Genomic DNA, 12,554 nt, shown 5'->3' on the forward strand with positions numbered 1-12,554 from the left:
GTGGTGAATAGGTTTGGTACTAGCATGTTGGGGGTCGGGGGTAGGTGAACCAGTCAAAGCATAATATAAGTCACCCATTTTATAGTCCGCATGCCACTGGTGAGATAATTCAGAATTTAATTCAAAAATTTTACAAAACTCTACAAAGTTAAACTAATATTTCTATTATTTAAACTGAAAAATAAATTTGGCCCATTTCTACTACTAACAACATGAAAAGTGGACAGGAATTCACAGGTAAGTTCTCGGTATGTAGGATAGTGCATGTCAACAAATTTTCTCATGCCAATGTCATTCAAAAATCGTTTAACAAAATCATACAAACCAAATGATTCGATGCCATGATCAAGAAATGGGTTTGAAAATTTATTGAATTAAAACTGAAAAATTTTTATATGAAGGTGAAGAGGATGAAGAGAGGATCACAAATATGTAAAGAGTTTTGAATTTGGGTTGGTAATGGAGGAGAAATCTTAGAGAGAAGTTAGAGAAAATTTGAGTTTTAGAGAGAGAAAGTTATGGAGAAAGAAGAAATGGAGGAAGAAAGAAGAAAAGAAAGGAAGAAAAAAGGGGCGGATACGCTCGCACCCGGTCGGGCGGTGGGTCACCTGGTCGGGCGATCTGAGATATTTCCTATGCTGGTTCTCGCGCCCGGTCGGGCAATCTGATGTGTTTAAATTCGTAACCTTTCGCGCCCGGTCGGGCGCCACTCGCCCGGTCGGGCGATCTACCGTCCTGATATTCTTCTAGCTCTCGCGCCCGGTCGGGCGGTTTTTAAGTCAAAATTTTCGCCCTTCTCGCGCCCGATCGGGCGAGGCTTGCCCGATCGGGCGGACAATTAAGTCCGTAAACGTCAAGTTTCGCGCCCGATCGGGCGCCACTTGCCCGGTCGGGCGAAATTTCTTATTTTTAGATCATTGCTCTCGCGCCCGATCGGGCGAGCTTCGCCCGGTCGGGCCCGAGACTAAATCGGCGAAATATTAATTTTCTTCTTTTCTCCAAAAATTAGCTAACTCTTTTCCTTCAAACCTGTACAAACACTCATAGAACTCATTAAATTCCCTCATATCTCCTTTCATAAGAAAAAGAAAAGAAAAATTAGACTAAAAATCATTAAAAATACGGGTTGCCTCCCACAAAGCGCTGGTTTATCTAGGTCCCCCACGACCTTCTTACCAAGTACAATTTCTAGGATCCTTGCCCTAACGCTTGATCGGGTGGTTTCTCACCCGATCTAGCGATGTTTAGGCTCCGATGCGGCTTCCTGACATAACCTGTGAGGCACCAAGTCGCCTTATCTGGTGGATCCTCCTTGACTTGGACTGGGGGATCTTCAATGCTACGCACTAAAAATCCTTCTTTGATCGAATGTTGCTTCAAATTGTCATCGCGTTCAACACTTGCAACTCGATCTGGCGGAACACTTACCGTAGGCTCGATTCGCACAACTTGCTCGATCGGTTCCACTTGTTCATCCTCGAAACCAAGACCAACATTGTAGATTGCTCTTTCTATTGCATCGACTTCCTCCTGCCATTTGTCTATCTCATCTGAAAAGGATGCAACAAAAGATACCGCCTCCAAGGGATCTTTTTCAAGAGCTTGGGGCTTGTTAGAATAATTTACAACCACATTAACACTGAAACATTTCTCCTCAGTCATGGAGCTTTTAGGGGTATTATTCAGATTAAAAACAACTTTATCATCCCCTAGTGATAGTGTTAACTTACCACTTCTTACATCTATGACTACTCCTGCAGTGTTAAGGAATGGTCTACCCAAAATAATTGGGGTTTGCAGATCTTCAGCCATATCAAGAACAACAAAATCTACAGGTATATACAATTTACCTACTCCGACGGGGACATCCTCTAAAACACCTAAGGGGTATTTGAAAGAACGGTCAGCCATTTGTAGAGTTATATTGGTGGCTTTTAATTTACCCATATTCAACTTAGAGCACACAGATAATGGCATGAAGCTAACACTTGCACCCAAATCACATAATGCATTATCAATCAAGAGATTGCCAATATGACAAGGGATAGAAAAACTACCCGGATCTTTTAATTTAGGTGGAGACTTATTCTGAAGTACGGCACTACACTCTGCAGTGAAAGCTACTGTCTCTACCTCACTAATAGACCTTTTTCTTGTCAATATTTCTTTCATAAATTTTGCATATGAGGGGATTTGCATGATCAATTCAGTAAAGGGAACTTTTGCCTTCAAATCTTTTACCACCTCCAGGAACTTACCAAACTGCTTATCCAAGTTTGTCTTCAATTGACGATTGGGGAAAGGAAGTTTGATAATTGGCTTTGGAGCATTCTTATTCTTGTCTGGAGTAGCCACCTTATCTGGAGTTATACCCTGCAATGTAGAATTAGATATGTTAGTATTATCCTTTAGCCCTGCAGGGCTATTAACTACATTGTTTGGTTTAATGGAATCAAGATTAGCATTATTTGATAAAACAGGTTCATCAACTTTGGGCATAGAGGGCCCTTCATAGTTTGAACCACTCCTTAGAATAATTGCAAATGCTTGATCCGTAGGCCTAGTCGGCTGTGCCGGCAGGGCTCCCTGTTGGCGGGCTTGTAGAGTAGTGGAGAGTTGCGCAATTTGATTATCCACAATTTTATTATACGCTAGAATTTGATCAATTGTCGCATCTCTACTCTCCATGTGCTTTTGCATATTAACCAATATTGCTCTAATTTCCGCCAGAGAAGGGTCGGAAGATGTGGAGGGTTGTTGTGGCTGGTTCTTCTGGCTAGCATTGGGATGATAATATTTCTGCTGCTGTGACGCCTGTGGTTCTTGTGGTGGTGGTGGATTTTGAACATTAGTGCTCCAGTAGGAAAGGTACGAATGATTCCGATACCCAGGATTGTAGGTGTTGGAGTATGGGTTATTCTGCCTATAAGCTTGGAAGGCATTAACTTACTCCATAGAACTCCTACAATCTTGCTCCCAATGACCTACAATACCACAATTTTCACAGAAAGCCTTATTAGAATTATTATTAATTGCATAAACATTAGCTACATTAGTAGTGCTCAGATTATCTAGTAATTGGCAAATAGAGGTTAGTTGAGCTTGCAAAAAGGATACATAGTCGACACTATGCTTCCCCTTGTTAGCAAATCCTCTGGGATTCCCATATTGGGAATTGTGTATCGCCATATCTTCAATAACCTGACCTGCATCATCAACATTAAGATTCATAAATCTCCCACTAGCTGCAGAGTCTAAAATTATTCTAGAGGAATTTCAAATGCCGTTATAAAAGGCTTGGATTAACTGTCATTGCGCTAAATTATGGTGAGGGCATTCTCTTTGTAAGTCCTTTAACCTCTCCCAAGCCTCATATAAAGATTCATCGGCTTCTTGGGCAAAGTTCTGAATCGCACTCCGTAGTACCGCTGTTCTCTCTGCAGGATAATACTTGTTATAAAAATTCAAAACAAGAGTTTCCCAGTCAGTTATACCAAGTGTAGTTCTATTTAAGCCATTAAACCACAATTTAGCTTTTTCAGTTAAAGAGAAGGGAAAGAGAATCTCCCTGATTTGGTCTTGAGTAACCCCGGCTTGCCTGATGGTGTTGCAATATTGACAATAGTCGGCAATGTGAAGATTCGGGTCTTCACCCTTGGCTCCACTGAATTGCTTCCTCTCTATCATCGTTATAAATTGAGGTTTGATTTCAAATTGAACCCCATCAAGAGCCGGAGTGGGGGTGAGATGTGGAAAATCCGTAAGCTTTGGTTGTGAATAATCACTAAGCTTCTTTGGAGCCGTCATCTATGATTGTGCGTCTAATGATGTCTCTAAGTTGCTAGAATCAGTTGGAGGATCGCGGTGATTATTATTATCACCAGAATCCGCCAGGATTTGCTTGTAGAAATTTTTCTGTCTATGGAAGGAACGTTCGATCTCAGGATCGAATGGGATGTAACTTGATCTAGAACACCTGGGCATAAACAAAAACTAGAAGCAAATATGAGATTTGTCTCAGAGAACTAACGCTCTCTGAGACAAAAAGGGAAATAATCTAGACTACAAAAACAATCAGAGATAAAACTAAAATCGTTTCCCCGGCAACGGCGCCAAATTTTGACAGGGTAAAGTCGTATCCTCTAATCAAAAGTAAATACCTAAATCCTCTAACTAAAGTAGATAGGGAAGTAGGGTCGATCTCCACAGGGAAACAAGTCTTTTTACTCCTAATTAATTATTATAATCTAAATTATCTAAGTAACCAATATTTATGTTTGAGTATGAAACTAAACTACAAAGAATAGGAATAGGGAGAAAACAATATATAAAAGGATCTAGGGCATAGGTTCACCAATAAATAATACTCCAGGGTAAAACATAGCAATCAATCATCGACATTGCATAAATAACACGATTAATAGGCTCTCGCAATTTATTAATCAATATAGATCTAACAGGCTCTCGCAATTTACTAGATCTAAGTTCTTATTGAAAATAGCCTTTAATATCAAATTAACATCTGCTCGATTCATCAATTTAATATTGCTATACTTTTACAAGCCGCAATTGTAAAACGTTAAAACAATTCAATAAGAAATTATCATGCAATACCAGCAATCAATAATAGTCAATCATCAATGCATCAATTAACCAGATTGTAAAGGGCTTTCGCTACGTATTACAATCACACAGTTAATTTTATCGGTATTAAATCTCATCTCTCGAATCTCGACTTAACCATTTATAAATTAACCTGCCTAATGAAACTAGACCTAAACATCAATTCTCATCTCTCGCATCTTGAATCAATATTGTCAAACTCATGCATAAAAGTTAGGCCTAATCTAGTCACAGAGCATTAAATCAATCAATAGGAAATTAATCTAGCATTGATAATTAACAACAATAAATTACCCCTTCATATTATTTATTAGATCCCCATAAACCTTAGAAATTAAACTACTCACAAATCATCATGACTAAACTAATCAAACAAATAAATAAAAGCATAATCAAGGGAGTAAATAAAAATAACTGAAATTAAAGGGGAAGAAATTGTTACCAAAAAGTAATCTGGAATTAATGGAAGAATTAAGGACAAAGGTTTAAAGAGAGAATTCTAAGAGAATAATTAAAAGAGTAAAGAAAGAGTAAAAAGGAGAAGAAGAAGAGATCCTAAAATCGTATTACGAAGGAGTATTTATACTTGGTACAAAAATCCTAAACTAAAACAAATTAGAACTACGTTAAACATCAACTAATAAAACACGCGCCCGATCGGGCGAGGCACCGCCCGATCGGGCGAGCCTTTTTTATCATAGTACAAATCTCGCGCCCGGCCGGGCGCGTCACCGGGCGCCAGACTAAGCTTCTCCCGCCTGGCCGGGCGCGCCTCCGGGCGCCAGCCTCTTTGGCCGGGCGGCTCATTTGGGCCACTATTTGGACTTCGATTGGGCTCCAATTCTTCGGGCCAATCTGGGTTTCCTCTTTGGGTCTTGAATACTCGGTCCAAATGCCCCGGTATCACCTATATCGATCCCTTAATCACCGGTTCGATGGCTCTAACCGGCCCTAGGCTATTAAATCTGGTCGTGCTTCTCCAATGCTCGTGATTGCTCCAAAATATCTCGGGAAAATACTCCAAAAACATAAATTCCTGCAAAAGTCAACCAAATCTACGAAAACACTAGAAAACACCAATTAGTAATAAAAGTGGCTCTAAAGAGCCAAAAACGCTACCAATTATGACCAAGGGACGGGGGTAAAATACTATATAAAATGGACACATCAGTAGGGTGATCTGGTTTAGTATTCGAGCTGTTAGAGTGAGTTATCATAAATTCCTTACCTTTCTTGGAGACAAGAGAGAATGATGTGTTTTGGTTTTGGTTGTTTTGAGGTTTAAAGGGGTCTAAGCCTGTGTTGATTAGCATGAGGATTTTATCCTGCTTCTCAATGGTGACTCTTTCGTTCAGGTTAAAGATAAAGGTGGCTTTATGGTGGTGGCCCAGTAGAATATCCTTTGGATTTTGTTTGTTATCCATGAGGACAAAATCAGGAAGGAAGGAAATGATTAAAGGAAGAGTAAGTATGGAATGGAGGGATGAGAAGATGGATGTGGGTATAAAAAGGATGGGTAAATCATGCTTAAATAGTAGGGATTAAAGTAAGTAAGGTGGTTAGTTGGGTAGCTTATGAAGAACAAGGTTATTAAATATTCACGGTAAACTAAAATAGGAACTAAGCATACTTTACTAGGGACTGTGTAAGTATCCTCTGAACTATGAATATTAAATGCGCATGGGGGGAGGGGAATTACAAGAGATAATGTTCGGGATAGGGAAAAGCAATCTGGAGAAGAGAAAGTTAAGTACCTTTTGGCAGGTGAGAGGAGAAGGGTATCGCCAAATCCGTGAGTCATACTTGAAAATTGGATGTTGCTTATTCTCGAGAAAGGGGTGGCTATGTGATCGAGAAAGAGCTCTTTTCCGGCTTAACGGAAAGTCTAGCTCTTGCATTTTCCGTTTCTTGGTAATGCCAACTGATCTGGGAGCAGCAACGAAAAAAAATGGAGTTTGTTTTCCTTCTTTTTTGAGGGGGATCTGGGTCAAGGAATGTGCTGGTACGTTTAAGGCATGGTTTGGGTGAAGGTCTTAGTCTTTTTCGGTGGTGTTTGGGACAGTCTGGTTCAAAGTGATAGTTCCTTTTTCGATGGATGACGTTGAGGTATGGTGGGCGATGGGGTGGTTTTTATTATGAAGGGTGAGATTAGTTCTGGTTGTTCTAAATTTTTCACAGTTTTTGAGAGTTGCAATTTTCTTGGGTGATCTTCCAAAAGCAGGAGAGGGAAGATTAATTCCCAAATTTCCCTTTTTCCTACAATAAAGGGATTGTTTAAGTCCTACCCTGCCACATAAGGTACAAACCAAGAAGATATTTTCATATTGAATTGGGGCTGAACACATTGACTCAGGTGGGGATATAAGGGAAGTGTCCAAGAGGAGTGGTTTGTTTTAATTGAACAATCATCTTAGCCTTGATTGAAGTGCATGATACTCTGGACAACACTTTGAACACACACTTTTTTGTGAGGGTTAAATTTCTGAGCAAGATATGAGAGTGAGCTGGGGGAAAGCCATTAATCGAGATCCATATTAGATTAAAATATGCTGATTTCCTATGTGGCGCGTGAAGATTGCCCATATAATTTAGGACATGAATCAATCAAAATTCCAAAGTGACTTCTGGTAAGTCCAAAGTTCCAAAGTGACTTCTGGTAAGTCCAACAATCCTTAAAAAAACAAAACCTATGTACATACTGAAGCCAAATTATGGACTAATAAAAACCGGTTAACAAATGTGGCAATCCTCCAAATTTCAACCATTGACATCCCAAGACACATCATACTTCCAAGTTCAAGAATAGGGGTCACCACTTGAGACATTGGCATTGATGAAATGAAGCTAAAAGGTGCATAAAAAAATAATATCCAGCAAAGATAGAAAATAGTTAATTAATACTCATCACATTTAAAATCCTACTGGTTCTCTTAACAGTCCATCGCCAAAAAGGCTCATTAAAATCCTAGAGATAGACGCAATCTCATTCTTCCATGGGAGCAGCACCGAGATCAGATGCACCCTGGTCGGCAGCTGCAGCAGCCCCCTCCTCTGGAGCAGCAGCTGCTTCTTCAGTTGCAGGGCCTTCTTCCTCAGCTGTCTGAAATGAGTTAATCAAATCTTGGACCATCTGCTGATCTAACACTTGGAATGGCTCGTCGACTCCCACCACAGCAACTGTGCATATGGAGCTTGTGAGCTTATCTCCCTGTAAAGTTTCTTTTATTGCAAAGAGTGCATGTTTGATCAGATCTTCTCGTGAAGCACTATCAAACGTTTCAAATTTGCGTTCCAAGTACGTTTTTGCAGCCTGTGAGCGCGACCCAATAGCAAAAGCCTGATACTCAAAGTAATTTCCACTGGGACAGTTGTAGTAGAGATGGGCTCCAGATTCATCCAAACCACCAACCAACAGACCAACACCGTAAGGCCGCTTCCATGAACGTTGTGTGCAGACCTGTCAAAAAGAAATTGGATTTAATCAGTGTATTTTTGCACAATTATGATACAACCAACAATCACAAAAAGTACAAAAAAGGTAGGTTACTACAGTTTATTAAAAAAAAAAAAGGGCTAATTTATCAGCTTCCTCTGCAATGAAGCAACAGGATACTTTAACAAGGAAAAAGCCTGCTTAACTCTTGCTGTTAGAATGGTTGTCAGTAATTTTTTCAATACCATATTAGAGTAGTAGCCTTGTTTTTTCCCCAATCAATCTGACAATGTTACATTTCAATTCTGACCAAAATTAGCTGGCCTGGCTGCTACCATATAGTGATTTTAGGATGTCCATGATGTACTTACTGCTAAGTATGCTAATTAGGCAGTATTTGTACTTGATACATGTAAAAAATTTGTTTTATCTTCCCCTGTGCCAGTCCCTATTACTAGTTTACTACTACAAATATGTCAATTAACAATATTGTTAGCAATAGCCATTAACAACGGTTGACAACTGCTGCAGATGCAAGTGATGTACAAGGGGATCATTCTACAACAGTTGGGAGGAATTTTGTCACTTGTATTCATTTTTCTTTCCTGGATGGCCACTGTCTTCCCTTCCCTATAATTAGTGACAAACTAAGCAACTTAGTATAATCGTTTGTGCAGTACTAGTAGCACTTTATTCTACCATATCAATCTAATGGGCTTGAATGCATGGTATGAAGTACAATATCCAACTCCCAAGTCTGAATACAATACCACAAGTACATGAATAGAGTAGGGAATTATAACCAGTTGTTAAGCTTCAAACTTATGACTAAAGTAAGAAATTGGATTATCATTTTTCTCCGTAGAGAATCGTCTGATGCTAATAGCCTAATAGGGATAGTGTTTGGTCTAATCTAACAAACTAGATAAATCCTCAACACCTACCCTTTCAATTGGGAATTTTAAGCAAGTTGCAAAAATTGGGGATAAATTTAGTAGTAATTGTTCCAATATAAGTGGCCTTAATAGTTTTAATGGGCACTTGTAGGATTTAAAAGGTCGAACAAAAATTCTTCAGCTGCATGATAAAAGCCTATGGAAACTTCAGAATGTTTCGTGGCTATTATCAACTATATAAGCAATATAAATTAGCTATTCCAATCACAAACAGAGAGTTCATAAGAAAAGTAGGTAAGGCTAAAGGTTCTATGCAAGCAAAAAGGTCTCATATTCTACTTGAGTAACTACCAAACAGCAGCAATTATCAAGCATGAACTCCATACAATTGGTACAAAGCAACAAAATTCATGAATCATAACTCCCAAACCACTTTCTTGCCATAGTACTAATGGGTAACAATAAATAAAGAAAGGGTACTGTTTAAAATGCAGAAAGTCATGCATCATGATAAACTAGAAGGGAATATGAGAAATTTAACGACATAGATAAGTTGGACCACCTAGCGTTTTTTTCTGCAATGGAAAGGATTTGGCACTTCAAAAGGTATCTTTACTATTGAGTTTTACACACAATTCAATATTATTTAAAAAAAAAAAATTTAAAAGAGCTAGTTACAGTGTTTGAGCCCATCACAGAGATGGACTATAAGTGAGTTGGGATGAGAAAATTGAAAGGGAAAACAAGGAAAGGAAGACATATGAGGGATCCAGTTTCTCTTTCGAAGGTATGGAAAGTGTGTTGGGATGAGAAAATTGAAAGGTAAAAGAAGGAAAGCAAGTGGAAGGAATAAAAAAACACACAATTCTCCTTTTTAAGTAATCAAATCCTTACACTATTGAAAAGGCTTGGAAGAAAAACAGTACACCCCATCCCTCTCCCCCCCCCCCCCCCCAACTTTCTTCTCTTCCCTCCATAAATGCCAATCAAACACATTATATAAGAAAAAAATATATCTCTTGATGTCCATGTTAGATCTTAGTCAAGTCTAAAGAAAATATAAAAGTTAAGAGATCTTCACAAACGATTGTCGCGTAGACTATAATTGCCCAAAGAGCCTCAGCATATGTTGATCAGCAATCTGAAAGCATAGTAAAGGGTAGTGACAAAAGCAATGGAAACAACATAACATGGTACAACATCCAGATGGTAGCAGGTGGAACACAAAAGCACACTCCTAGTAAATTGTCAATCCAGTAAGCTTCAGATGCAGTACAGGCTTCAAGGCCTCCAAAACCATATGACACTTCACTTACATTAAAACCCTTGTGAAATTTCAATATATAATTATTCATAATGTGTATAGACAGCTAATAGGTCATGTTTCATTACATATTAGTCAGATGATGCACAAAAACAGAGTAGCTTTTACCTATATTCTCACAATTACATCACATGCCCTGCATTCATATGTGGTGAACTACTGTTAGCAACGAAAAAAAGGTTATCAGTAATATTTAAGACAGTATCAGTGACATTCTGACATCTTCCTAGCTAGATTATTAACTAGATTTTATGACTAAGAACTTGGCTTCCATAGATGATAGATCAATCCTCCAGAGTAACATCTATGAGATTACATTGAATATTAATTCTAATAGAGCTAATGATCTTTTCTGCTGTATGCATATAAACCTATTCTTTAACTATGGATTTATATGTATTATAGGTAATTAAAAAAAAAATGAAGATCTACACAAGGGGTGAAAGATTTGAAAGGCGTACTTGTTGATAATAGTCTGATACAAATTATATGCCAAACAAACTCTCTTCCTTGGTTCCTGCTTATGTTACTCTTTTGCCTAGGCTGCATATAACAATGAGAGACCATAGGTAATTGTTCAGACCTCAGAAAATAGCGGTGGTGAGTTGACTGCCACGGTGTAGCAGTGGTGTAAGGAGTAGGTGTGATGAAAACAGCTGATTATGTTAGACCCACCCATCCCCACATAAATTTGATACCGCGAGAGATAAGGCAGCAACATTTTGAGGGAGGGGAAACAAACAATCAAATCTATTTCTTTCCCCTGAAATTATCAAACCAAACAAACTCTAATAGTGGATAGTTTAGTCATTGCGCTGGAGAAAGGCATCATCCTAAAAGCCGGCTACTAAAAATCAAACAAATCCTAAACTACACCATCACTCAGTCGATTTCACGAAACCTCATGCTCAAACATTCATCTTTGCATGAGCCACTTATCCAAGAACAATGTAACAATTCCAACCCTCTTTCCTCTCATCAACAAATTGTTGAAATGGGTTTCCAACCCTATTAATTACACAAATTGTAGTAATGAATATCACTGATTAAACCCAGATTGCAAATTAACACATATTAGGAAATCCCAATAAATACAATTCCGAAATCAAAACCCTAAAACAATCCTGAATACCCACAAACCCATTTCACAATTTCAAATACCCAGAATCACAAAAAACATTCATAATAAATCAACAAACAAATCAATCAATTCAATTAATCGAATCGAAATAAAAACCTAGAAAAAAATCTGAGCAAACCTGAGCCTTATCAGCGAGTTGAACAACAAGGCGACCAACAGGAAGAGAAGATTCATAGGTAAACTTATAGTTAATAGATTCGGATCTCATATATCTGGAAAGAACACGACCATCAGCAGTAAGACCAGCAATTGCAACACCAATATGGTCATCAACCTTAAAGATCTTACGTTGATGAGAAGAGAGTTCGGATTGAGCTTTGTTAACACAAGCAAGAACAACATGGGTCTTAGATCGGAGACCAATCGAAGCAGAACCTTGCTTCACTGCTTCCATGGCGTATTCTACCTGGAATAGCCGACCTGCTGGACTCCATGTTGTAACGTCGGTGTCGTACTGGTTTCTGAACATCTTTAGGAGAGAGAAAGAGAGAGTGAGTGAATTGTGGAGTTTTGAAGGTTTGAGACTTGAGAGTTGGAGGGAGGTTTTGAAGGAAGTAAGGAATGAAATGGGGGTTTGGTTTGGGTTTCTTTTTGTGCAAGGAAATTAAAAGGAGGAGTTGATTACTGGATGGAAGAAAGTAAATTTAAAGAACTGAAGGGAAAAAGTGCTCTGGACTGAGGGAAAAAGTGGTCACTTCCCTTCGTTCTCCAATTGTTTGTGAAATAGGTTAAAGAAAAAAGAAAAAAGAAAAAGGAAAAAGGAAAAATGAAAAATGAATAAGGGTCAGTTTTTTTCACCTATAAAATAAGTTCGGGTTTTTCTATATATTAACCCTGTTTTTTTTACATTTCTACGTTGTGTCCCAACATGTATCACTTTCTACACTGTAACCCCAATATATTTTTTGTTTCCATAACCTTGTCGTTATCTTGCCCTTTAAAAATTCCGTTAGTGAGGCCCACTCTCCATTATTAATAATTTAATTATCGATTTACGCGTTGAAAAATATTCCGGCAAAGGTTTCAAGGGCTACTTAGTTCTTAGGGGTCCAAATTGAGCTCAGATTTGTCAAAAAAATAACGTAAATGCCTCGTTTTGCTTATTAAGAAATGTCTCGTTTTACGTGTTCACATTTG

General features: G+C 38.5%; 1 protein-coding gene and 1 non-coding gene across 2 annotated transcripts; one reads left to right on the forward strand and one right to left on the reverse strand.

Moving 5' to 3' along the window:
* Positions 1-3,319: 3,319 nt before the first annotated feature.
* Positions 3,320-3,426, forward strand: LOC145641153 (small nucleolar RNA R71). The gene has a single exon (XR_014115219.1). It is a non-coding gene; the product is annotated as a small nucleolar RNA R71 (small nucleolar RNA).
* Positions 3,427-7,332: 3,906 nt separating this feature from the next.
* LOC145639017 (proteasome subunit alpha type-1-B-like) lies at positions 7,333-12,038 on the reverse strand. The gene is made up of 2 exons (XM_081690115.1): positions 11,536-12,038; positions 7,333-8,080 (listed from the first exon to the last, which is right to left on the reverse strand). Exons 1-2 carry the CDS (start codon positions 11,884-11,886, stop codon positions 7,607-7,609), a joined length of 825 nt encoding a protein of 274 aa, XP_081546241.1. The 5' UTR covers positions 11,887-12,038; the 3' UTR covers positions 7,333-7,606.
* Positions 12,039-12,554: the final 516 nt, after the last annotated feature.

Source organism: Chenopodium album, chromosome 7 (genome assembly GCF_948465745.1).
Source record: "Chenopodium album chromosome 7, dcCheAlbu1.1, whole genome shotgun sequence".
In the NCBI taxonomy this organism is placed as follows: domain Eukaryota; kingdom Viridiplantae; phylum Streptophyta; class Magnoliopsida; order Caryophyllales; family Amaranthaceae; genus Chenopodium; species Chenopodium album.

Bases quoted from the DNA above. Each gene is read 5' to 3' on its own strand.
- LOC145639017 (XM_081690115.1), bottom strand. From the start codon at position 11,886: ATGTTCAGAAACCAGTACGACACCGACGTTACAACATGGAGTCCAGCA. The intron at 8,081-11,535 runs GTTTGCTCAGAT...TCTTTTTGACAG, and splicing joins AACTCGCTGATAAGGCTCAG to GTCTGCACACAACGTTCATG.